General features: G+C 43.4%; 1 protein-coding gene across 2 annotated transcripts in view; it reads left to right on the top strand.

The window, feature by feature from the left end:
* The first annotated feature begins 16,828 nt into the window (after nucleotides 1–16,828).
* Nucleotides 16,829–25,492, top strand: part of LOC133374133 (ras GTPase-activating protein 4-like) — a 97,090-nt gene continuing 88,426 nt past the window's right edge. For both annotated transcript variants that reach the window (XM_061604645.1, XM_061604644.1), the window contains exon 1: nucleotides 16,829–17,086. In XM_061604645.1, coding sequence (XP_061460629.1) covers nucleotides 17,022–17,086 — 65 coding nt within the window. In that variant the 5' untranslated portion in view covers nucleotides 16,829–17,021. The remainder of the gene's footprint in view (nucleotides 17,087–25,492) is intronic.

The raw sequence follows: 25,492 nt of genomic DNA, 5'->3' as shown, positions 1-25,492 counted from the left end.
TCCAGAATCTTGTCTAACAGTGGACCAATAGGAAGCCCATAAGCATGTGACAGCATGAACATAAGAGCCCTGTGGGATCCGGCCAATGGCCCATCTAGTGCAGCATCCTGTGCTCACTGTGGCCAACCAGATGCCTCAATGGGAAGCCTACAAGCAGGACCTGAGGGCAAGAGCACTCGCTCCTCTTGCAGGTTGCAGCAACTGGTATTCAGTTGCAGCCTTTGGCAGTGCCGGTGGTATATAGCCATTGTGGCTAGTAGTCTGATAGCAGCGGGGCAGACTTTGGATCCAGTGGAATCCTGGTCAATTCAGTTCGCCCAAGTCAGCTGCACGGCGGAGTGGAGATTTGAACCCTGGCGTGTGTGGTGTAGTGGTTAGAGTGTTGGACTATGACCTGGGAGACCAGGGTTCGAATCCCCACACAGCCATGAAGCTCACTGGGTGACCTTGGGCCAGTCACTGCCTCCCAGCCTCAGAGGAAGGCAATGGTAAACCCCCTCTAAATACTGCTTACCATGAAAACCCTCTCCACAGGGTCGCCATAAGTCGGAATCAACTTGAAGGCAGTCCAATTCATTCTCCAAGGTTCTAGTCCAGCCTTTCCCAACTAGTGGGCCACCAGATGTTGTTGGACCACAATTCCCATCTTTCCTGACCATTGGCAATGCTGGCTGAGGCTGATGGGAGTTGTGGTCGAACAACATCTGGTGGCCCACTAGTTGGGAAAGGCTGTTCTAGTCCAAAACTCTATCCACTACACGTGAGGGTTTTTTTTAACTGAATCCTCTTGTAGCCAGCCTTGCCCCTGAGATCTTCAGGTGAAGGTGGGATATAAATGGTCTAAATAAATATTGAGCTGTCATCGTTCCCTGCCATAAACTGGGACCTATTCCTTCATGATCAGTCCTCTATGGTTTCATGTTGTTCACCTCTATAGTTTTATTTATTTATGTTAGGAGGTATAGAAATATTTGCAAATAAATATATATATATATATAAATACATTTCTGGGAAAAAATAATATTAATAGTGAACTCCTCTGTGTTCCAATTGTCAATCCAATTATATAACCATACATAGAGTGGATCTCTTGAAATGCATCAGCCTATCATCTATCTTCATTAATTATAAGGCCTCTCCTCTAGCTATCTTTCATATTGTTGCATTATTCCATTTCTGTTTTGTACATTGCTTTGAGATTTTTTTTTGTCATATAGCATTGGAGAAATTGAACAAATTAATAAATAAAATTGAATTAAATAAATGAAATGAATAAATAAATAGAATTGAAGAAATGGAACAAATAAAATTGAATTGAAGAAATACATGGAATTAATAATTTGGAAGAAACAAAATATAAATAAAACTGAACAAACAAATAGAATGAATAAATAAAATGCACACAATGAATTAATGAATAAAATTAACTTATTCAGTTGACTCATTTGGTTGTCATAAATGATGTCATTTTATCAATGACTATATGTTGTTCACCTTGATTTTTATGCATTTATTTATTTTACAATTTGGCAATATTGAAACATTTGAAAATAAATAAATACATAATTTTTTAAAAAATAATCATACTAATAATGAGCTCATCAGCCTCCCAAGGGGCCATCTCTATGTAGCCAAAACAACCTCATCCACGCTCAGCAGGAGGGTATCAGAAGAGCTCTTCTGAAGAGGTGAGAGAACCCAGAGGTTTGCACAAGTACCAAAAAAAAAAACCCCTTTAGGTAAAAACCCTGATCCCTTCTTCCCAAAACACTGCCCATTGAGACCTGAGCTTGCCCTGCGGCTACAGAATGGCGAGGGACTGTTTCAGGGTGGGGAGATTGTGCTGGTGATGTTGAGAACAGGGAGTGGAAAGCAGTATCTTGCTAGAGGGTCATAGGAAGCTGCTTATAGATAGACCCTTCGTCTGTCTAGCTCAGAATTGTCCACACTGACTGGCAGCAGCTTTCCAGGGCTTCATGCAGGAGTTGCTGGAGATGCCGTTGGGGACTGAACCTGGGACCTGGGAAGCAGATGCTGTAGCACTGAGCTACGACCCTCCCCATGGTTGGACTCCTGTTTGGCAGTATGGCTCAGCAGCAGAGTATCTCCTTTCCGTGCAGAAGGTCCTTGGTTCTGTCCCCAACATCTTCAGGTAGGTCTGGAAGAGATCTCTGTCTGAAATCCCGGAGGAGTTGCTTCCAGTATGCAATACTGAGCTCAGTGACCAATGGTCTGACTCAGTACCAGACATCTTCCCAATAGAGCAAATTCAGAAGTGCAGGGTCCCTTCGTGATAGCCACGCCACACACCCTCATAGCCACACCCCTTTCCCACTTTACTTCATCTCCTTTGCTGTTTTCCACTACAACAGACATCGCTGGCAGCCAATCAGCATGAAATGGGAGGCTGTGTGTTAGGTACTGAGGAGAGTCTTCTCAGTGGCTGACTCGCCACCTTTCACTCCGATTGGCTCCAATCAGCATGAAAGCACGAGGACTCTTCTCAGTGGCTAACACACTCCCCTTTCATGCTGATTGGCTCATACATAGAGACCTGGCTGGGACCCTGCTCCCAAAAAAGTAAGGGGGTCTACAACGCTCTGCAACCCCAGATAACCCCTGCAACGTCCTACATCCTAAGGCGTTCAGGAAAAAGAGAGCTGGGATACCTGACATATCTATCTAGCCTCATCAAGAGAGCATATGGGTTGGATGTTTGAGCATGAAGTGGAATTCCATCTGCTGGAGGAAAGGTGGGTTTTGGGGTTAATGTTAAAAATCTTACACCTGACTAGGGACAGCAGACAGATTTGATTCAGTTCTCATTGTTACCAAATTCACACTTTTTGAAACAATATGTGAACCAAAATACAGCCATACTTTGAAATTCACAGTTCTCTGAATTTTGCAGTGCAGCTGCCCAGTCAAGTATCGTGCACAAAAATGCATATAACATGTCCATAAAATGCATATATTCATGAAAATAGCATTAAAAAAATGCCTTCTACGAGGGGAAATTGCCTTGCAGAAATGTGTATATTAGGCAAAGTTGCATACAAAGATATGTCTGTTAAGAGAAATTCATACTAAAATGCTGGAGAATTTTCAGAAGTTTATATATATAATAATTGCCTTATCCAGAGAAATCCCCTCCTGTCAGTATTTCCTCCAGCGGCACAGAAGTTCATTTACAGCAACGTCATCTGCTGACCAGAATGTTAAAAATAGAAAGAAAAACAGCTAAGAATAGCGCAGGGAGCCTCTGGGCAGCTGAGCAACGACTGAAAGGGAAAGAAAAACAATCTGGGAAGCGCCCACCTTCATTTGAAACATTCAGAGCCACCGAAGCCTGTGCCCCTCTGCTGCGTTCATGGCCCTGGTACAGGAGGGAGAGTTATTTCCCCGTGACCTTTTCTCTCCTTTTCATCATGCAGACCTCCCTTCACCCTCGCTGCTGTTTGATCCCCCACAGATTAGGTCCTTGCACTGCCGAAAAGCACAGCATAAAAACCGTTGCTTTCTGAGTTTGTCTTTCACTCCAGGCCCGTCCACTCGACTGTATAATCTGCCATGTTATAGCTTTGTGTCCTCATTAATTAACCGTCGTCCATATGATGTTGCAAGCTAGTACAGATTTTCGTGTTCACAAATCTGTATTAGAAATAGCCCTGAAAAAACAATATGGTTCCCTGCATAGATAAATCAGTCGTATTAACATCCTTGTGCTCAGACACAATGCCACGGACTTTCCTGCAACAGGCGGTCCATGGGCGTTCCTCTGTCATACGCCAAGCCCCTTATCTTCTTCCCACCCAATAGCACATCCACAAACCTGCACATATGTGGGAATTAATATATATATATATATATATATATATATATATATATATATATATATATATATATATATATATATATATATATATATATATACACACGTTTCTGCGCTCTTCTGAAATAGCGTGGGAAAAGCAAATGACCATTATAGACCAATAACTGAAAAGGAGTGGACTGAGGGGAGTGGCCAATGCTAAAGCAATTTAGAAGAAAAAGTCCACACTTATGGATGCTTGATAATTGGGTTTTCACAATAATCTGGCCACAAACAGGACATGTATGGATCTCAAGGCCACCAACCAAATATGGAAAATGTGGTTTTTGCGGTTAGGTGTGGATGGGCCCTCCATCTTCATCCTCTGAAAGCAGTGCCCATGGCTGGAGTCAATCGTGCAGCAGGGTTTAGCCAAGACATTCTCTGCATGGTTTACATGCAGACGGTCCCAAATAGGGATGAGGAAGAAATTTGATGCAGTTTTATTTATTTATTTATTAGATTTATTAGTCGCCCATCTGGCTGGTTGTCCAGCCACTCTGGGCGACGTACAAAATAAAAACATACAAATACATGAAAACATTAAAATCTCAACAGTAGTAATAAAACCTAACCCACCCCAAAAGCCTGTCTGAAGAGCCAGGTCTTCAAGGCCCGGCGGAAGTTCATCATAGCGGGGGCATGGCGGAGATCGTTTGGGAGTGAATTCCACAGAGTGGGAGCCACAATTGAAAAAGCCCTCTCCCTAGTCCTCACCAGTCTAGCTGTTTTAACTGTTTGCAGTTAACGCTGAATCTATCACACTTGCACTTTGTGAAACAATATGTGAACGGAAGCACAGCCATCTTTGGGAATTCGCCCTTACCCGCATTTTGCAATGCAGCTCTCCAACCAATGTTTACAAAAAAAATGCATGTGTTAGTGTAAAGTGTGCATACAAAATTACATATTCAAGAAAAAAGTCATACAAAAGGGCATTATATTAGAAGAAAATGCTTGCAAAAACGTACACATTAGTCAAAACTGTGTACAGCAACATGTTTATTAGGAGAAATGTGCACTGAAGTTCTGAACGATTTTTGTGAGGATTTTTTAAAAATCACAGATTGCTGCAACAAATGTGGAGAGCCACATGTAAGATTGGAAGAGTGAGGAACTGAGAGAACCAAAATTGAGAGATCCTTCCCATCTCTAGCCCCAGGTTGAATTCCTCAGACACAATGGTTTGACTCGATATAAAACAGCTTCCCTATATTCTTATGTTCTGGGGAAGAGACATCGCTCAGTGGCACTGCATCTAGGCCCTGGGTTCAATCTCTGGCATCTCCAAATAAGGCTGGGAAAGACTCCTGCCTGGACCCCAAGAGAGCTGTTGCCAGTCAGTGCAGACAGTACTGAGCTAGATGGACCAATTGCCTGGCAGCTTTGTATATTTTGTTTGTTGGAAGGGCTGTAGGTCGGTGGTAGAGCAGCTAGCTCTTAGGCTCAACATCTGCAGATAGGGTAGGAAAGACTCCCTGCCTAAAACCCTGGAGAGCCGCTGCCAGTCAGCGTTGGCAAAACTGAGCTAGAGGGACCAATGATGTGACCCCAGTTTAAAGCAGCTTCCTGTATGTCTATGTTTGTTCCCTAGATGGGTGTTTGTCTAATGCTGGGGTGGGGGGAGAGAATTGGAGTAAGAACTTCCCACTTATTACTTCTGTCTTGCAAGTTAATTTCTAAAATTAATTCTGGAAAGCGGAGTGTCCACAGTTTGCTGTAGTTTATGGTTTGCCTGCATTCAGTGGGCATTGTTAAAGGATTGCCCCAAGTCTTTTGCAACAGGTTGTGAATTTCCTGTCCACTCTCGCCTCCCTTTTCAAACCTAATTTGCATTGTTTTCATATTGGGGCACCTGGGTGCACTGCAAACCACAGTGCTGGTGAGAATCTGTTTAGCTTCCCTTCTTCATAATTTCCAAAGACATCCATACACGAGCATCTTTCTGTCATGGGCATATGGGCTGAGTCAGGTGTGGGGAACCTTTGGCCCTCCAGGTTTGGAGAGTACAACTCCCAGCAGCCCAACAAGCAATGCCAATGGCCAGGGATTATGGAAGGTGTCGTTCAGCCATGTAGTTCAGCTTGCTTGCACTTAAAGCTGAATCTCTCAAAAGTGCATTTTCTTACACAATACGGGAACCAATACACAGCCCCTTTTTTAAATTTGCACTTATCTGAATTTTGAAATGCAGTTCTCCAACCAAACAAGGTTTACAAAAATGCATATACTTAGAGAAAGTGTACATAAAAATGAAGGTATTCGTAAACAAAAAAAATACACAAATGCATTATATTAGGAGAAACCGCTTGCAAAAGTGTGTACGTTAGTCAATACAGCATACAAAAATATGTTTATTAGGAAAAATTTGCAGTAAATTGCCATCTTGGGCTCCTGCTGGGAGGAAATGCGGGATATAAATCAAATAATAAATAAATAAAATGTTGAAGAATTATAATGAGGATTTCTTTTTTAATCAAAGATTTCTGCAGAAATGTGGAGAGCTGAATTTAAGACTGGAAAAATTAGAAACATTTTTCTCTGCATCTGTGTTGCAATTAATTTTTTAGATGTTTTCAAAGCTTTTTTTAAAAAAGATGTTTTTAATGATGTTTTAATGTTTTTAAAGATGTTTTGTTTTAATATGTTTTAAAGGCTTTTGTTTTTAAGATGCTTTAGAGTGTTTTTGTTTGCTGCACTGGACTCCTTCCTAGGAGGAAGAGTGGGATATAAATTTAAATAAATAAATAAATAAATAGAGAAAATCAAAGCGCACAGAGAGAGAGAGAGAGTTCCATTGGAAATCTCATTCAACAAGCCTTTTAAGTAGAGACCTTATCCCAGTCTGCATCTGTGTTGGAATTGCTTTTAAAGGTGTTTTTAATGCTTTTTAAAAAAGATGTTTTGTTTCAATATATTTTAAAGTCTGTTTTTAAGATGTTTTAGAATGTTTTTGGTGTTCTTGTTTGCTGCTCTGGGCTTCTACTGGGAGGAAGGGCAGGATATATATTTAATAAATAAATAAATAAAAATAATAGTCTAGAAGCAGGAAAAAGAGGGAAAACAAAAACAAAAGCCTGTTTGAAGGGAGAGACAAGTGGGATGGGTGTCTGATCTGAAAAGAGGCAATGAGTCTAAACAAAGCAGCATGCCATATTCCTTGGGGGGGGGCGTCACTTCATCATGCAGGCATTCAATCAGGAACGTGTGCTAAGTTGCTGATGGGCTCAAGAGGGGAGCTGCTGGTTTTAAAAATGCATGCTACTACACAGAACTGCAAGAACATAGGAGGGGTCTCGCTAGATCGACCCAGAGGCCTGTCTGGGAAGCCCACCAACAAGGCATAAAGTTTGGGTGGGGAAACTCTGACCGCAGACCACACTTGATCTCTTTAGGGTTCAGATTTGGCCTATGAAGCCGTTTACCCCCCAAAATACCCAAGTGTGGGACAGGGAGATATACGGCTGCCAATGCACCACTGGGAGCCTGAAAGTGAGCTTCCAATGGTGCACTAACAAGGTAAAGCCAGCTTCAGCTCCACTGTAGCGCACAGGACTCTTTGATTGTTTTGTTTTATTTTTGCTTAATAATTTTTTATTCATTTTTATTAACTGGTAACTGGGCTCCTGCTGGGAGGAAGGGCGGGATATAAATCAACTATTACATACATACATACATACATAGTACAAAGTGGAAAAGCAGATAAGAGTAAAATAAACTCATTTGAAATGTGGTGTTGGAGGAGAGTTTTGCAGATACCATGGACTGCGAAAAAGACAAACAATTGGGTGTTAGATCAAATTAAACCATAACTGTCACTAGAAGCTAAAATGAGGAAATTGAGGTTATCATGCTTTGGACACGTAATGAGAAGACATGATTCACTAGAAAAGACAGTAATGTTGGGGAAAACAGAAGGGTGTAGAGCCAAACAAGAGATGGATTGATTCCATAAAGGAAACCACAGACCTGAACTTACAAGATCTGAACAGGGTGGTTCATGACAGATGCTCTTGGAGGTCGCTGATTCGTAGGGTCGCCATAAGTCGTAATCAACATGAAGGCACATAATACGCATACACACTGTACAAATTAAAACAAAAATAGCAAATTCACAAATGACCCCCACTAAAAATCATATTCAATGAAAAGCAATGAAAACAAACATGAGTCATGAGTGATAGGCTTTGACAGCTAAAGTACAAGGGTAAGTACATAATAAATAAAATGCAGAATACATAATTATAGAATTCACAGATATTTGAAAACTTTCGGCATAGAAACCTTATGTTCAAGATCATTAGTATCTACAGTGAAGTTCCACCAACCTCCTGCAAAGCTATTTTTTTCTTTCCCTGTGCTATATGCAATTGTTGAGTTTTTCAGTCAAAGCTGTTTCCCATATTTTATTGTACTATTTTTGTATAGAGACTCGTTTTAAATCCTTCTCAAATCTGGCTTTCAGAATTCTGGCTGTCATCAAGGACTCTTTGCTCTGAAGGACTTTTTGCAAGGTCAACTTTGGGACTTCAGAGCATCCAGTCTTTAAAGCACAGACACAAATTCAAAGCATCACACAAGGCTCTTTGCAAGCCCAGCTTTGGGACTTCACAGTGCCCAGTCACCTGCTGTGCTTGTGAAACTGGCGACAGGCAGGTGAGCAGCCCCACCAACCTGTCAAGTTTGGCCCATGAGGCTAAGATCTGGTGAGGATCTGGCTTGGGGAGTTAAAAAAGGTTTCTCAGCTTGGCAACGATATGGTGTACTATGTGGGCCCCTCCGCTAGACTGGTGTTCTCTTGCGGATGTTTGCTTTCAGTTGTTCTGTGATGCTTCTCCAATGCTACCCCATGGGGGATTCAGTTCCCATTTAAAAGGGAAGCTACCCAATTCGCACTTTCTGAAACAATACGCTGTTGCGCGGGGTGCAGGTACTGCTTACAAGTGGCTAGCTATGGTGCAAAGGTCACATTTGCAGTTGTTTCTCCACCCTCTGGCCCCAGCCACCCCTGGCTTGTGGCCCTCAGAAGGATTGCCCAGAAGGGAATGTGATCTTTGGGCTGAAAAAGGTTTCCGACTCCTGCCCTAAAGTATGTGTATAATAGACATATAATAGTGTATACATATAATAACAATATAATTATATAATAATACATATAATAATATCTACATATAATGATGGATATGTACAATGTATCTAGATGCACATTTGGAAATAAGGGCCCCCTTTGCACCCTACATTTAAAGCAGCATTTTACCACTTTAAAAAGTCATAGCTTCTCCCAAAGAATTCTGGGAACTGTGGTTCGTTAAGGGTGCTGAGAGTTGCTAGGCGACCCCTCTTCCCCCTCACAGAGATAAAATTCCCAGAGTTCCCTGGAAAGAAGGATCCATTGTTCACCCAATCTGGGAACTGTAGCTCTGCAAGGGGAACAGGGATCTCCTAACAACTCCCAGGACCCTTATCAAAGTACAGCTCCCAGGATTCTTCAGGGGAAGCTGTGACTGCTTAACGTAGCACGATGCTTTAAATGGATAGAGCTGATGGGGGCCATTACTGCCATCTGGAGGAGATATAGGACAACAAAAGTAGGGCAAAGATAAACCAGAGCATCTGCGATATAAAAAGTTCCTGGGTTGTAGCAAGCAGTTACGGAATATGCACTGACTGGAAATGACACCATGTGGCCAACCCAAAACTTTTGCAGGCGCAAACCGGATCGAAAGTGGGAATGAGTGTGACCCCCCCCCCCCATAGCATCAAAATCACAAATAATCATGAAGGTGCAATAAAAAGGATGTCTGGAGGGAAACTATGGCCACATCCACACCAGACATTTATTCCACTTTAAACAGTATGGCTTCCCCCGAGAATCTTGGGAAGTGTAGTTTGTGTAGGGTGGAGTGTTATTAAAAAAATGTAAATGTACTGCCTTCAAGTCGATTCCGACTTATGGCGCCCCTATGAATAGAGTTTTCACGAGGCTGAGAGGCATTGACTGGCCGAAGGTCACCCAGTGAGCTTCATGGCTATGTGGGGATTTGAATCCTGGTCTCCCAGGTCGTAGTCCAACACCTTAACCAGTGCACCACACTGAGTGTTATTAGGAGACCCCTTTTCTCCTGACGGAGCTCCAATGGCCAGAGTGGTTTAACAGTCAGCCCCTCTTCCTGGAGAATTCTGGGAACTGGAGCTTGTTAGGGGAATAATTAGTAGTTGTAAAGAGATTAGGATTAGCATCCTTCACAAACTACACTTCCCAGGATTCTTTGGGGGAAGCCACGACTATTTAAAGTGTAATAAATGTCTGGTATGGATGCGGCCTATATCAGTACATAATACATGAACATAAAATAGTTAAATATGAACAAAAAAGAATTCTCTGAACTTGATGGTTGCCTTAGCTGCTTTGCTGATTCTTAGAAGAGGGAGCTAGATGTCCTTAAGAGGTGCAGGTTGTCTTCTGTCTGATCCCGCCATTCCTTAGGCTACAAGCAGAGCAAAAAAAATTACTTCTTTTATACTCCACTTTTTCGCCAGGTAGCTCAAAGTGATATACATGGTTCTCCTTCTCCCTGTTTTATCCTCACTACAACCCTGGGAGGTAGGTTAGGCTGAGTGAGATGCAGTGACAGACCCAAGGTCACCCTTGAACGTTGTCCCCAGCCCAACACTCTAACCACTACACCCCACTGGCTCTCTTTCTGTATGCTTCTGGGAAAACCACAGGAAGAGTGTGAAGGCAATAGCCCTCAGCACCCACCCCCACCCATTTTATGTGTTGGGAATAAAACGCCAATGCATGTTACAAGTGGCCTGAACCTGAAGGAAAGGGTGATAGAAAAAAAAGGCAATATATTTTTCCCTGTGCTGATTCCTCCTCTAAAGGGTTTGTTGTTTTGCAGGCTTTGCTCCTCCCCTTCCACTCTTATCTTCCTGTCTTCCTTCTTTGTTAGTTAGCTACAGCTCCCTAAGTGTAGGCTGCATGGCTGCTTCAGCAGTTATGACTTATACCTCTTTATAGTAATAAACCTTAAGTTTCGGGAGCTCCCAGAGACCAACATTCCATTAGAAAAACATTTAGCACCAGCACATACACAGAGTTTATTCTGAGCCACCCTTTCCCCACCTTGCAAAGCCAGTGCTTGTAAGCACCACCCCTACCACCCCCAGCCTGTTATTTGTTATGGATACAATACTGTGTCCTCAGTGTACATGACATTTGCATTGCCTTCAGAGACAGTTCCACATTCAAGGGGCAATAGAATGAATTGGGCATGGCTAAAATGCATTGGTGGAGCAGTTGCTTCTCTTGACTTATTATAAGGAATGTTTTACTGAAAGGAACAGCTGCCCTGTCCTGGGTGGGCAAATAAGGATTAATAAATTCAGTGTAGGAGTGGGTAGCCTGGATAATTCTCCAGAATTATGCCTGTCCAGTCCATAGATCTATAGTTTCCTGTCATGTACCATAATAATTCATGTACCAGTATTTGTTCTTTGAAGATACTGATTGTGTAAATAAGAAGCCTGACTAATCTTGCTGTTGGACAGGATTATGTTAATAAATGCATTTTAACACTAAACAGACACAGTTCTAAGCGGTGGGTTTACATGTATTTTGACAGCTGAAAAGGCCAATTTTAGCTTATACATTCCAGGCACAACAGACTCTAGACAGGGAGGCTCTGGCTTGCATGGCTGCCCCAGTGCGTTTACTCAAGTCAGGGTGACCAGATGCACAGGGGAGGAAGGAAGTGTAGGTCCTCAGTAGCAGAGCGTGGACTTTGCATGAAGAATCTTCTCCGTCCAGTCCTTGCTGTCTCTGGTAGATAAAAGGATCAGGACGCCACCTTGGTAGGAGAGTCCCGGGGCAGCCAGATCAGAATGGTTGCTCTTTAGGATGGACAGATCCGTCATTTTTGGTTCTTTTCTCCACATTCCTGCAGCAATTTGCGATTTTAAAAAAATCCTCATGAAAATTCTTCAGCATTGAATTTCTCATAATAATGTTTTTGTAGGCAGTTTTTGACTAACACATGTTTTGCAAGCGATTCCTCCTAACACAATGCATGTTTGTATGTTGTTTTCACTAGTATATTCATTTTTATGCACATTTCCCCGTAATACATGCAAATGTGTAACCATCAGTTGGCTGGAGAACTGCATCACAATATTCAGTAAGTGCAAATTTGGAAGGATGGCTGTATGCTGGTTCTTGTATTGTTTTGGAACGTGCAAATTTGCTAGATTTGGCTTTAAATGCAAATAGAATCAAATTTCTCCCCCCATCCCTAGTTGCTCTCCACTGGGTGGTTTGCAGTAGATCATCACGTGACGTCTGAGTGCAAGGGCTGTTGTAGCTAAGGGACAGAGCACAGATTTTGCGTACAGATGGTCACAAGTTCCTTCCTCAGCAATTGCAAGTAGGGGTTAGATTCCTGCCTAGAAGCCTGGAAGACCTGCAGATGTTGGTCTTCAGTTCCTGTCAGACCTAGCCAGCATGTACAATGCCCAGGAATGATGCGAGTGGGGAATCCACAACATCAGGAGGGCACCACATTGGCTGCCCTTGGCATATGAAGTGCAGTAAGCAATTGGCTCCACGCCTTGAGCCGCCATCTTGAACCTGGCTCCTCCCTTTCCCCCCTCCATCTATCATCCTGTTCTCACAGTGACCAACGAGATGCTCCAATGGGAAGCCTGCAAGCAGGACCTGAGTGCAAGAGCACTCTCCCCTCCTGCAGTATCCAACAATTGGTATTCGGAGGCATCTTGCCTCTGTCTATGCAGAGAGAGCACAGCCATCATGGCTAGGGGCAACTGATAGCCTGATCCATCATGAATTTGTGTAATCCTCTTTTAAAGCCATCCGAGTTGTTGGTCATCACTGCCTCCTCTGGGAGTGAGTTCCATAGCTTCAGCTATGTGAAGAAATACTTTCTTTTGTCTGTTCTGAATCTTCCAACATGCAGCCTCATTGGATGTCCACGAGTTCTAGCGTTATGAGAGAGGGAGAAAAACTTTCTCTATCCATTTTCTCCATGCCATGCATAATTTTATACACTTCTATCATGTCACCTCTTAGCCATCTTTCCTCTAAACTAAAAAGCCCCAAATGCTGCACCTTTCCTCATAGGGGAGTCGCTCCATCCCCTTGATTATCTTGGTTGCTCTTTTTTGAACCTTTTCCAACTCTACAATATCTTCTTTGAGGTGACCAGAACTCAAATGTATTACAAATGTGGCCGCACAAAAAAATTGTGTAACAGCATTATGATACCAGCAATTTTATTTCCTTTCCTAATGATCCCTTGTGTGGAATTTGCCTTTTTCACAGCTGCCACACACTGGGTCAACATCTTCCTTGAGCTATCCACTATGAACCCAAGGTCTCGTTCCTAGTCAGTCACCACCATATGCATCACTTTATACTTGCTCACGTTAAATTGCATCTGCCATTTTACTGCCTGTTCACTCAGTTTGGAGAGGTCATTTTGGAGCTCTTCACAATCACTGTTCATTTTAACGACTCTGAACAATTGAGTATTGTTGGCAAATAGATCCTTCTGACCCTATTCCCCAGCAACCAGGGCTGTGTACACACCATTTCAGAGGCCTCGTTGTGCATTTGAGATTGCTGTGGAACTTCTGAGTAAAACATGCACTGGATCCAGCTGCATATCAGTTTAACAGAAGTAGTTGCTTCCTCATTCCTTCTCTGCTGTGATCCATCCTTAACAATCCCTCTGAGGTAATTAATGACTTTCATACCCATTCACTCCGGTGCAGAGTAGTCCCTGCCTAGTGGATTTGGGCATCACTCCCAGTGCTTAGTGGACATTTTAGAATGTACAGCCTCAAACCATTCAGCTGTCCAGGATTCCCAAGATCAAGAGGGGGTTAGAAAGAATCCCCCCTTCCAAATATAATGCAAATGTCATTTACGCCTCAGTGAAGGAAGGATTCTCCTTGCAGCTTTTTCATTAGCCAAGAAGAGACACTTTTGGAAAAACTGGAAGCCCCAGAAATCTGCTGAGGAACCCAGAAGAGTAGGATTAGAAAGTTATTTCGCCTGCTTTGACTCTGGTGCCTTTCACAACAGCTTGATCATCAGCAGGCGATCATGTTTTTTACAGCTTTCCCACATTTCCATTCCAAAGAACTTTTGTCAAGGTCAACAACACTGTACTACTAATAATTTCCAGTTGAACACAGTGCAATAAAATATCAAATCATCATGAAGCAAAACAGTTTAGATAGACCAATAAGAAAGACTTGCTTTTAAACTTCTTCACAGACAATTTAGAGTTAGGGATGAGCAGTGAGATGGCCAAGTTTGCTGATGATATTCAATTGTTCAGGATCATGAAAATTAAAAGGGACACTGCACTTTAAGAAGGGTGCAGACAAACTGGAACGGGTTGAGAGGAGGGCAACGATGACAATCGGGACTGGAAACCAAGCCCTATGAGAAGAGATTGAAAGAACTGGGCATGTTTAGCCTGGAGAAGAGAAGACTGAGGGGAGATATGAAAGCCTTCTTCAAGTCCTTGAAAGGTTGTCACACAGAGGAGGGCCAGGAACGCTTCTCAATCATCCCAGAGTGCAGAACATAGAATAATGAGCTCAAGTTACAGGAAGCCAGATTTCGGCTGAACATCAGGAAAAAGTTCCTAATTGTTAGAGTGGTACGACAATGGAACCAATGACCTAGGGAGGTGCATAGCTTGGAAGATTACTTTTAAAAAGGAATAAATTACAATTACTGTTACATGGCCCCAAAAAGGAATAAATTACTGTTACAATTTCTATTGTTCTGAAAGGAATTAATTACTTTACCATTACCCAAAAGTAATCACTACAAAAAAAAACTAGAGTGCCTACAAGGTGCTGGTCTTGGCTCCTGCACACCCAAGTAGCCTAAAACAATATTAAAATAAGCGCACACACAACAGAGGTAGTAGAATAATTATTTTTATCCATAAGATAGCAGTGGTAGTCTCTCCGCTGGTAAGGGAGGCAGAGGCCACCACTCAGATCTTTGCGTGTTTCTCCCTCCACTTCATTCTTCTCCACCACCATCTATTTTTTTAACAATTGTTTTCTCTACTCCATCCCCATCTCACTCTCCACCTCCTCCCTCGTGGCCTCCTAAACATCCACAGAGCATGAGGAAAGAGCGACACTGCACAGAAACCCATTTTGAGGAACACTAATTTCGTCCATGAATCAGAGAAGCAGAAGACTTCACCTGCTCCCCCCCCAGTAACATCCAAAAGTAATTCTGGAAACATTAATTACTCCTCAAAAGTAATAAAATTACTCCTCGTTCTGTTACAATCAAAATGTAAAGAAATTATCCACTTGTTCCTCAAAAAAATAATAAATTATAAGTAACTTTTTTTGTAACTAATTTTGTAATGCTCTGTGAAGGTGATGGGCTCTTCAACACGGGAGATGTTCAAGAGGTGGCTGGACAGCCCCGTTTGGGATGCTTTAAGTTGGGTTCCTGCATTGAGCAGGGGGTTGGACTTGATGGCCTTATAGGCCCCTTCCACTATTCAATGATTTTATGGTTCTTCCCCACTCAAGCATTCTTTTTTAGCAATCCTAGGTGCACTTTCATGGGAGTAAGCCCCACTGAACACCATGGGAATTGGCTGAGTAAAGAACACAAAACAGCCTTGATGGATCAGAACAAAGGCCCACCAGGTTGAACTTCCTGTTCCTCCAGTGGCCAACCAGATGCCCTTGGGAAGCCCCCAAGCAGGTCCTGAGTGCAAGAGCACTTTCCCCTGTTGTGGTTTCCAGCAGCTGGTTATCAGAAGCATCCTGTTGCCAACAGTGGAGACAGAGCGTAGCCACCAGGGTTAGCAGCCACTGAGAGCCTTCTCCTCCATGAATTTGCCCAAGCCTTTCTTTAAAGCTGTCTGAGTTGGTGGCCATCACAACATCTTATTGGAGTGAATTTCCATAGTCAAAACCAGGTGTGGGGAAAGTTGAGCCCTCCAGATGCAGCTGAAATACACCTCCCATCATCCCTGGCTAGGCTTGCTGGGGCTGATGGGAGATGTAGTTCGGCAACGCCTGGAGGGCCAGAGATTCCCCACACCTCGTTTAAACGATGTGCAGCGTGAGGAAGTGCCTCCTTTTGCCTGTCCTTAATCTTCCCACATTCAGCTTCATTGGATGCCCCCAAAATTCTAGAGTTGTTATAAGAGGAGGGAAAACTTCTCTGTATCTATTTTATGCACCTCTATCATGTCGCCTCTTACTTATTTTTCCTCTAAACCAAAAAGCCCCAAATGTTGGAATCTGGGGGGAGGGGCACGGTGGAGCACCTTCTGTGCATGCAGAAGGCCCAGCATCTCCGGACAGGGCTGGGAGAGATTCCTGCCTGAAATCCTGGAGAGCTGCTGCCAGCCAGTGTAGACAAGACTGTGGTAGATGGACCCAATAGTGAGACTCTGTATAAGGCAGCTTCCTATGTTTCTTTGGGGACAGGCACCTAGCTCTGTTGGAAGAGCGTCTGCCTTGCATGCAGAAGGACCCAGGTTCAATCCCCACAATCTCCAGAGACTCTCTGTCTGTCACCCTGCTGAGCTGCTGCCAGTCAGTGCAGACAGTACTGAGCCCACCATCTCCAGGTCAGGCTGGGAGAATCTCCCCGCCTGAAACCCTGCAGAGCCGCTGCCATTCAGTGTAGCCACCATCGAGCTCAGATGGGCCAATGGATCTGCCTCAGCACGGAGCTTCCAAAGCAGAGTTGGGAGAGTTAAAGAGCTCCCGTTGACAGCTGGCAAGCGGGTCGGCCAATCCTAGCGGAATGTGCCTCTCTGGCCCCGCCCCGTCCTTTCCCTTGGGCTCCCTGATTGGCGGAGCGATGAAAGCCGGGCACTACGCGCTCCGTATATAGAGGGGGAGAGAAGAGTCCAGGCTTGAATGGAAACGCGAGTCCTTTTGCAGAGAGTTGTTCCGGGGAGTTTGATTTTATTTGCTCCCCTCCTTGGCCGATCGGATCGCGTTCTTCTCGTTTTCGGTTTGTTCTCTGCTAGGACAGTGCCAGCCAACTGTGCAAAGCCCAAGTTCATTTTTTTCTAGCTCTCCACGTTATTAGGGTTTAATAATAATAATAATAATAATAATAATGGCCAAAAGGAGCTCTTTGTTCATTCGGATCGTGGAAGGGAAAAATCTGCCAGCCAAAGACATGTAAGTAAAAGCAAACCTTTTTTTCCTTTACCTCCCACTCACCCTCTTCTTATACTTGGGAGTGGTATGCAGCTAAGAGTAGACATGTTGAACTTAATAGACATGGCTAAGTTAGGTTCAGTCATTTCAATGAGATTACTCTGGGTAGGATTTGGCTGAATGCAACCCTTAGGTCCATTGGTTCGTATTCCACTAAGTCCTACTCAGAGCAGACCCATTGAAATTAATGAACCTAGGTTATTTAGCCATTTTTGCTTTGCTATGGGCGGTATAAAAATTGAATTAAATAAATAAATAAATAAATTTTTATTCAACAAATCTTATATTCTGCTTGATTGTAAAAAGCAAACAAGCCCCTTAAGCTGTTTACAAAAACATTAAAATTATTGTTGGAAACAAGTAAGTAAAAAGATTTTTAAAAATGGTTAAGACAGCAGTAAACTAAAGAGATGAAAGCACATTGCCAGCATCTGTGTGTCTGGATTGGCTTGCCTTAAGTCTGTTAGGCTGCAATCCAATGCATGTCAGCTCAGAAGTAAACTCCGTTGGGTTGATTGGGACTCCCAGGTAAGTGTGTATTGGATTGCAGCCTTAGTCATGTCTATGAACATCAGTGGGTCTACTCTGAATAGGACTAGCATTGAACGTCACCCTTACACAGGGTCACATGCACACCATACTTTAATGTACAACCTCTCCCTCCTCCACAAGAATCCTGGGAACTATAGTTTGTTAAGGGTGTTGGGAATTGTAGCTCTGCGAGGGGCAGTCTACTGTTCCCAGGATTCTTGGGGGGGGGGGAAGAGCCATGTGCTTTGAATGTATGATGTGGATGTGACCTTGTTGATGTTGAGGCTAGTGGCTGTGTGTTTGTGACTCTCTGCATATTTATTTATTTATTATTACATTTATATCCTGCCTTTCCTCCATGGTGCTCAAGAGGGTATCTAAACATGGTTTTCCCCCACCTGATTTTATCCTCACAACAACCATGTAAGGTAGGTTAGGCTGAAAACCAGTGACTGGCCCAAGGTCACCCAGTGAGCCTTCATGGCTGAGTGGGGATTTGAACCCTGGTCTCTCCTACATCATAGTCTGACACTCTAACCACTACACCACCGCTGGCTCTCTCTTACTGAGAAGGTAGCCCCACTGATTTCAATAGCACTTACTCCTTGGTAAGTGTGTGTGTAGGATATAGGGTTCGGGCTGTATCCAGCTAAGTCATGCCCCCGCTATGATGAGCTTCCGCCGGGCCTTGAAGACCTGGCTCTTCAGACAGGCTTTTGGGGTGGGTTTATTACTACTGTTGAGATTTTAATGTTTTCATGTATTTGTATGTTTTTATTCTGTACGTCGCCCAGATTGGTGGACAACCAGCCAGATGGGCGACTAATAAATCTAATAAATAAATAAAGTTCTATTCAGAGAAGATCCACTGAAATTAATAGACCTATGTTAGCCTTTTCTATTAATTCCAGTGGGTCTTCTCCGAGTATGACTAATGTTGGATACAACCACCAGGCTGTTTGCCTCTCTACTGTGTTTTAGACTTCAGTAGCTTCTTCTTTTTTTTTTTTAAAGTGTTTTATTAAGTTCCTCTTATTATATTGGATTAGTTAGTGTTGAGAAACATACTACATGGGCTTTCCAGCGTCCTCTTTTGGGGCTGAAAAAAACCTGTAGACTTACACAACCAATATACTGTGTTGCAGAAACAGGCTTCTCCCCACCCCCCCTTTCCTGGTAAACCAACACATCTTGAGGATACCAGGCGAGGGAGAGCTGATCCAGCCTGTGGAAGTCCACTTTACCCATTTCCTCTAAAACAGCACCTTGATTGTCAACTCCCAGCCTGATGTCCTGCTCTCATTTGAGCACATTAGACCAAAAAGTGCTCTCTTTCTAATTGTGTAACAGTAAGAAGTCAGTTTTGATGGAGTCATACATCCTCTCTCACATGCATGATGATGATGATGATCTACTGCCTTCAAGTCGATCCCGACTTATGGTGACCCTAGGGTTTTCATGATAGGCAGTATTCAGAGGGGGTTTCCCATTGCCTTCCTCTGAGGCTGAGTGGCAGTGACTGGCCCAAGGTCACCCAGTGAGCTTCGTGGCTGTGTGGGGATTCGAACCCGGGTCTCCCATGTCGCAGTCCAACACCTTAACCACTACACCACACTGGCTCTCTCTCGCGTGCATACATGGTTGTATTTCACTCCTTGCTGCCAACCCCGGTTTCGTTTTATAGGCTTTAAATGCCAACCCCATCTAAATGGCCAAATATGTTCACAACATATATTTTTTTGCCTGTAACCACTAAATCGTTGTAGATTCCAGAAGGGTAGCTGTCTTTTAATCGGTTGCAGCAAAGCCAGCTATGAGTCTGTGGCACTGCTGAAAGCCTGATCGTGGTGTAAGCTTCTGCCTAGTGCCACAGGCAATCGAAATTATTCCAGGCATGTCTCTGAGGGGATTCCCAGTCTCTGCACAAAACTTGGGTTTAAAAATGCAAACTCAGTTGGCACAGCAAATGGTGGCATAGCATTTAATGGGCAAATCGCTGTGAAAACAGGTTTTCCTCCCTTCGTCTGTCATAATTGGTGCCACATTTTATTCTTACCAAAGTTTAGGCTCTGGAATTTTTGTAATCACCAGAGCTGTAAGCCACCCGCCTCTCCTTTAGAAATCCTTAATCCAATGCTGTGTGGGATGAAAGCAAATCTGATGAAACAGCAGTGGAGGAGGCATAGAAAGGTGTCCCCTCACTTGTAGTGCGAGTCGTTTCTGACTCTTAGGGTGACGTCTTGTGATGTCTTACTAGGCAGACCGTATATATGGGATGGGATTGCCAGTTCCTTCCCCGGCCTTTCTTTACCCTCCAGCATAGAAGCAGGTAAATTCTGTGTAGCCGTTGGAGAAGAAACATTGAAAATCCATAAATAACTGTTATGTTAGAGCAAGATTCCCATTTGTCCATCTTTCTGAAATCCACGCTGATATTTTCCCTCACCCCCGTTATTTCCTGGAAATATGTTTTCTTTGTGTTCTTTCCAAGGGATCCTTCCAAGGCATTCCTCTGAAGGCAAAATAATTATTTGGGATTGGCTTTACTGTGCTGTTGTAGAAAGGATGGGTGTTTATGTTCTGTGACGGGGCCGGACATTTAAAAATATAAAAAAAGGTTCTTAATACATATCCCACCTTTCCTCTAAAAAGCCCAGGGGAGATTCATGGGGTTACTTCACTTTTATCTTCACAACAATCCTGTGAGGTATGTTAGGACCAGGGAGCTTAATATCTGCGCAGGGATCTTATCGGAACTGTCCTGGTTCTCAAATCTACTACGCTACATTGGTTCTTAATATATATTCGTTTGTTTGCTTCTATTTTTACATTAAAAACATATCTCCTGCCATAGTTGCCTCACTTGGGACAACTTTCAACAGTTTTAAACAATCCCATAAGAAATAAAATGGCATAACAGTGGAAACAGGCTCAGCATATAAAACACCCTCAAATGAGCACTGTTTGGCTAGTTAAAAAAAACTTGGTGAGAGTGCTTCAGAGTGCACAAAGGATTGTGTCTTTCAAAATAGTGTCTCAGTTTTCCTTACAACGGACCTGTAAGGTGGGCTAATGCTATCCTCAAAGTGCAGATTTGGTGAAGTAGGGGCAGAGAGATGGAAGGTTGCCAAAGACCTGCAATTGCTTGCATGTTTATTCAACAGCAAACCCACTGTTCAGTGGGGTCCAAACCTTTGCCAGCACACGTTTAGGATTTCAGTCTTAAGTGGGTTTATGGCAGAGATGCAACACAGGGGTTTGAACTTGGCTCACATACTAGCCTGCTAGGGGTTGGCAGAGAAAAGGGATAGAGGGCTTCATTCCTTCTGCATTTCTGTGCTGTCCTGTCCTCTGCCAACCCACATACTCACCTCCATGTACTTCCTTGTTGCCTATGGCTACTAGGTTAGTGCTTTAATATTTATTTATTTGATTACTTACCTGTCCTTTAACATAAGGGCAGATTACAATAACAAAATATATAATTATAAAACAAGTAAAGCCAATTACAACTATAAGCTGCAACACAGAGGCGAGATGCTTCTGAATGCCAGTTGCTGGAAACCACAGGATGGGACAGTGCTCTTGCATTCAGGTCCTGCTTGTGGACCTCCCAGAAGTAGCATCTGGTTGGCCACTGTGAGAACAGGATGCTGGACTAGATGGGCCCACTGGCCTGATCCAGCAGGCACTTCTTAGTGTTCTTGAAACCAGATAAAGCACTTCAAAAAAAATGCAAACATTTAAAAACTATTTCATCTATAAAAACCGTTCCCGTGCAGGTGCACACTAGGATAAAGATCTCCAGTCAAAAAAGGCTTGTTGAAAGAGGGAGGTCTTCGGTAGGCGCTGAACAGACAACAGTTGGCGCCTGTCTAACATTTAAGGGGAGGGAATTCCAAAGGGTTGGTGCCACCACACGAAAGGCCTGGTTACTATATTGTGTAGAACGGGCCTCCTGTTAAGATGGTATCTGCAGGATTCCCTCACAGAGTGCAGCGAGCGGCTGGGTATATACAGTGCTTTTTTGGTTTAAAAAAAACAACAGTGGCAGTACTCATACCATGATAAAAGGGCTGTGGGTGCCAGAGCCCAACAGTTGCCAGGGGAAGCCAAAGAAAAGGTGCCAGTACTCCATACCAGTGAGTACCATTACACAAAACAACCCTGGGTATATAAGGGGTGAGACACTCTTTTACAGCTCTCTTATACCCTCATCCCAGGCATTTTAGCATGTGTTTTTAAATTTGTATATTTGTTTTTAATTGCTGTAAACCGCTCAGAGAGCTTCGGCTATGGGGCGGTATACAAATGTAATAAGTAATAACAACAATAATAATAATTACGCCACCACCATGTAGCTGCAGGCTGGACTTCTGTTGTGATCCAGCATTTTAAATTTGTTGTAATTGATTTTAGATTGTTTTAGTTTTATATGTCCTTGTTGTATCATACTGTGTAATTTTATTGTATTTTTTGTTGTTCACCGCCCAGAGAGCTATTGCTAGTCGGGCGGTATAAAAGTCAAATAAATAATAAATAAAATAATAATAAATGTCAGGAGGACTCCTGCAAAGGGGACTGACGACCCCTTTCTCAGAAACGGAGAAGTGACTGCATTTTGTAATTTGTCTGGAGCAAAGCAACTATTGAGGGGTATCTGCTGGATTGCAGTTTATCGTGACGCTCAGTGCCGAAGGCTGAATCAACGGAAGGGATTTTTATCATGCTGATTGGCTTACAAATGCTAGGATGCAGGGATGGGATCCGTTGGCAGGTGCTGCTTTGGAACCATTCCGTCGGCCTCGCAGGCTGGCATCGACTCGTGTTTGTTCTTTATCTGCTAGTTGCTGCTGCTACCGATCCGTATTATATTCTTGTTGATATTTTGAGAGGAAATATTGATACAATTATTATTCTTGATATTTTAGGTAGGCGGATTTTGTTATAAAAAATCCATTTTTGAAGATAGCCGTGGAAAACCACTACGTAAAAATCCATTCCGCAACAATAGAGTATAAGCAAATTAATGGAAAATTCGATACCAAATCTTAATTAGGCAGAATTCTAGCACAAGCCTTCCAGGATGCCTGTGCTGTCAGACCCGTCTGTGTAACAACTTTTTTGTGCATGAATGGCCACTGTTAATTAAAAGCTTTGGTCTGACCGCGCTGCCTGCAATCCATATGAGAATCCCATTCTAGATGACCCCTGAGCTTCCTAGAACCCTAATCTTCCTGATATGCTTTTCTTATATGGTGCAACCTGGCCTAGCTCCTAATATTTTAGTTATTTATTTCTGATATTTATATGCTACCTTTTGTTCCCCCAAGGAGCTCAAGGTGGTGTATGTGGTTCCCCTCTCCCCATTTTACCCCCTCACAACAACCCTGTAAGGTAGTTTAGGTGGAGAGGCAGTGATTGGCCTGTGGTCACCCAGTGAGCGTCACATGGCTGAGTGGAGATTTGAACCCAGGCATCTCCCAGGTCATAGCCCAGCACTCATCGCCCAGGTCATGTGACCCAGGTCATAGCCTTCATATGACCTTACTGCACTCATATGACCTCAGTCATAGCCCAACACACCGTACTGGTTCTAGAGCCACCTGCTATTGTTCAAGCAAGCTTCTCCTAGGCATTTTAGCTATACCAAAGCCTGGCAAGTGGAATCTCCTCCAATACCTTTGCTTGAGGGAAGATCAGTATGACAAGACAAGGTGAAGACATCCTCCCGCTTTCTAGTGCAGCTGCAAGGTTTATCGGTAAATCTAGGCCATCTCAGAGTGGAGCATGTTTAACTGCTGGCTGCTATTGTTAAGCGAGAGGTGGGGATGTTCTGCACCACCGCCAACCGCTTGCCCCTTAAGCTGTAGGAAGTACGTAACCCATTTTATTTTGGAGAAAAGCACCTTGAAGCAGCGAGTCAAGCCAAGGGAACCACAGCTCTGCCCCAGAAGGGAGCTCAGGCTGGGAGACTTCAGAACATGTGCATCAAAGGGCATTGGCTAGAGCAGAAAGAGGGCAAGAAATTGATGAGTTTTCTGGGTCCTCTTCACCCCAAATATTTTATTTATTTTATTATCATTGTTTTTACTCCGCCCTTTTTTCCAAAACTGGAACTCACGGCGGCTTCCAGATAAAAGCACACATATAATTAAAAACATACAAAGGTCTAGATTAAAATCAAATTAAACAATTTACAGTATTAAAACCATTCATACATACAGTTAAAATAATTCAAACTCAGTTTAAAACAATACAGTTAGGCAACAGCAATGCAGCACCCTTCAAGACCTGTCCTTAACAGCTTTCAGTTCCAAAGGCTTGTTGAAATAAAAAAGTCTTTGCTTGCCGACGGAAGGACTGCAAGGAGGGGGCCATTCTTGCTTCCCTAGGAAGGAGTTCCAAAGCCTTGGGGCAGCCACCGAAAAGGCCCTATCTCACGTCACCACTAGTCGTGCTTGTGAGGACATAGGTATTGAGAGAAGGGCCTCCAGGGGAGGCTGCTCCATTAGGGCAAGCAGAGCAGCGCCCCACCAACGGAGTCTGCCCTCAGCCAGCCTCCACCTGCCTGTCATGTTATTTACATCCAGTCGGGGGGGGAGTCACTGTCACCTCCCTCCTCCTTTGTTTGAATGTTGCCCTTGTAGAACTTAGCAGGAAGGAGGATGGGGAGAAAACTAGAATTAATTGGCTCCACCTGCCGTTGGCTCTGGCTCCAATGGTGCTTGGGCTCCCTGCGTTCCGCCCCACCAGTCCCAATGGGCACCAGCCACCACTGCTAATATCTACATAGATTTTGTATTCTGTTGCAATGCTTTCTTTAAAAAGGATTGAGCCTCTTCAACCTGGGATTGTCCCAGGGCCTCCTATATAGAATCAAGACCTCAAAAATTGACTGGGCACATGTTGGTAGATGCACGAGCCTACATCATGCACCTGCCCACTGGCCCCATCCCTTCCCTTCCCAAGTTCAGCTTGGAGCCATTGTTATGTGGATGGAAATTGTCTATGCAACTGGAGATGCATTGAAAAGCAAGCTTCTATGGCATATAATGTGCCTCATGACTGCACATATAGAGCTCCTCTGCAAACAGTATGCACACATTATTATGTGCATCAGGAACCTGCTTTTTGAAGTGTCCTCAATGATGTGTGCATGCATGGGGCTCTTTCACAAGCTGTGCTATATATATGGCAGGAGAGCCTGGCAATGCTGGAGACGAGCAGGTGTGATCCTGAAACTTTAATGCATCCTATTCAATTCTGGCTCAAGGATTTGAGGGACGGAGTGGTCATGCATGACACCCTCAGTGGCCACCTCTAAACCAGAAGAGTCAAGGCATGCAAAATAAAATTCTTAGCCTGCATCTTATCTTGGGTACTCTGTGAAAAATGGGAAGTCAAACCACTATTATGGCATCAGGCCCTCTGCTGGTCTTGGGACCCTAGCGCATGCCTAACCTTGCCACCCTCTGAAACCAACTTTTGTCCTATTATGTTATGCTTGCAATCCCATAGCCTTTAAAAAGCCAGGGTTTTTTAAAAAGCTTTCACATTTCTCTCCGTAATGAATCTAGAATTAGTGTGTGCCCAGGTAGAACTTGTAGTAAAGTAGTGGGTCTCAAACTCCACTCCCCCCATGGACCACTTGAAAACTGCTGATGGTCTTGGTGGACCATATCATGATTTTTTGCCTGTTGTAGAAATTGTAATGGAACTGTTGTTGCGACTGGGTGCACTGTGCTGGATGCATTACTGTGTATGATCTTTTAATTGCACTTTAATTGCTTTTATTTCTTAGATTTTGTATTTTATTGTATTACAATTTGAATT

Source organism: Rhineura floridana, chromosome 21 (assembly GCF_030035675.1).
Source record: "Rhineura floridana isolate rRhiFlo1 chromosome 21, rRhiFlo1.hap2, whole genome shotgun sequence".
Taxonomy (NCBI): domain Eukaryota; kingdom Metazoa; phylum Chordata; class Lepidosauria; order Squamata; family Rhineuridae; genus Rhineura; species Rhineura floridana.
The sequence above is the reverse complement of the archived record's forward strand: the minus strand, read 5'-3'. Positions and strand labels throughout refer to the sequence as shown.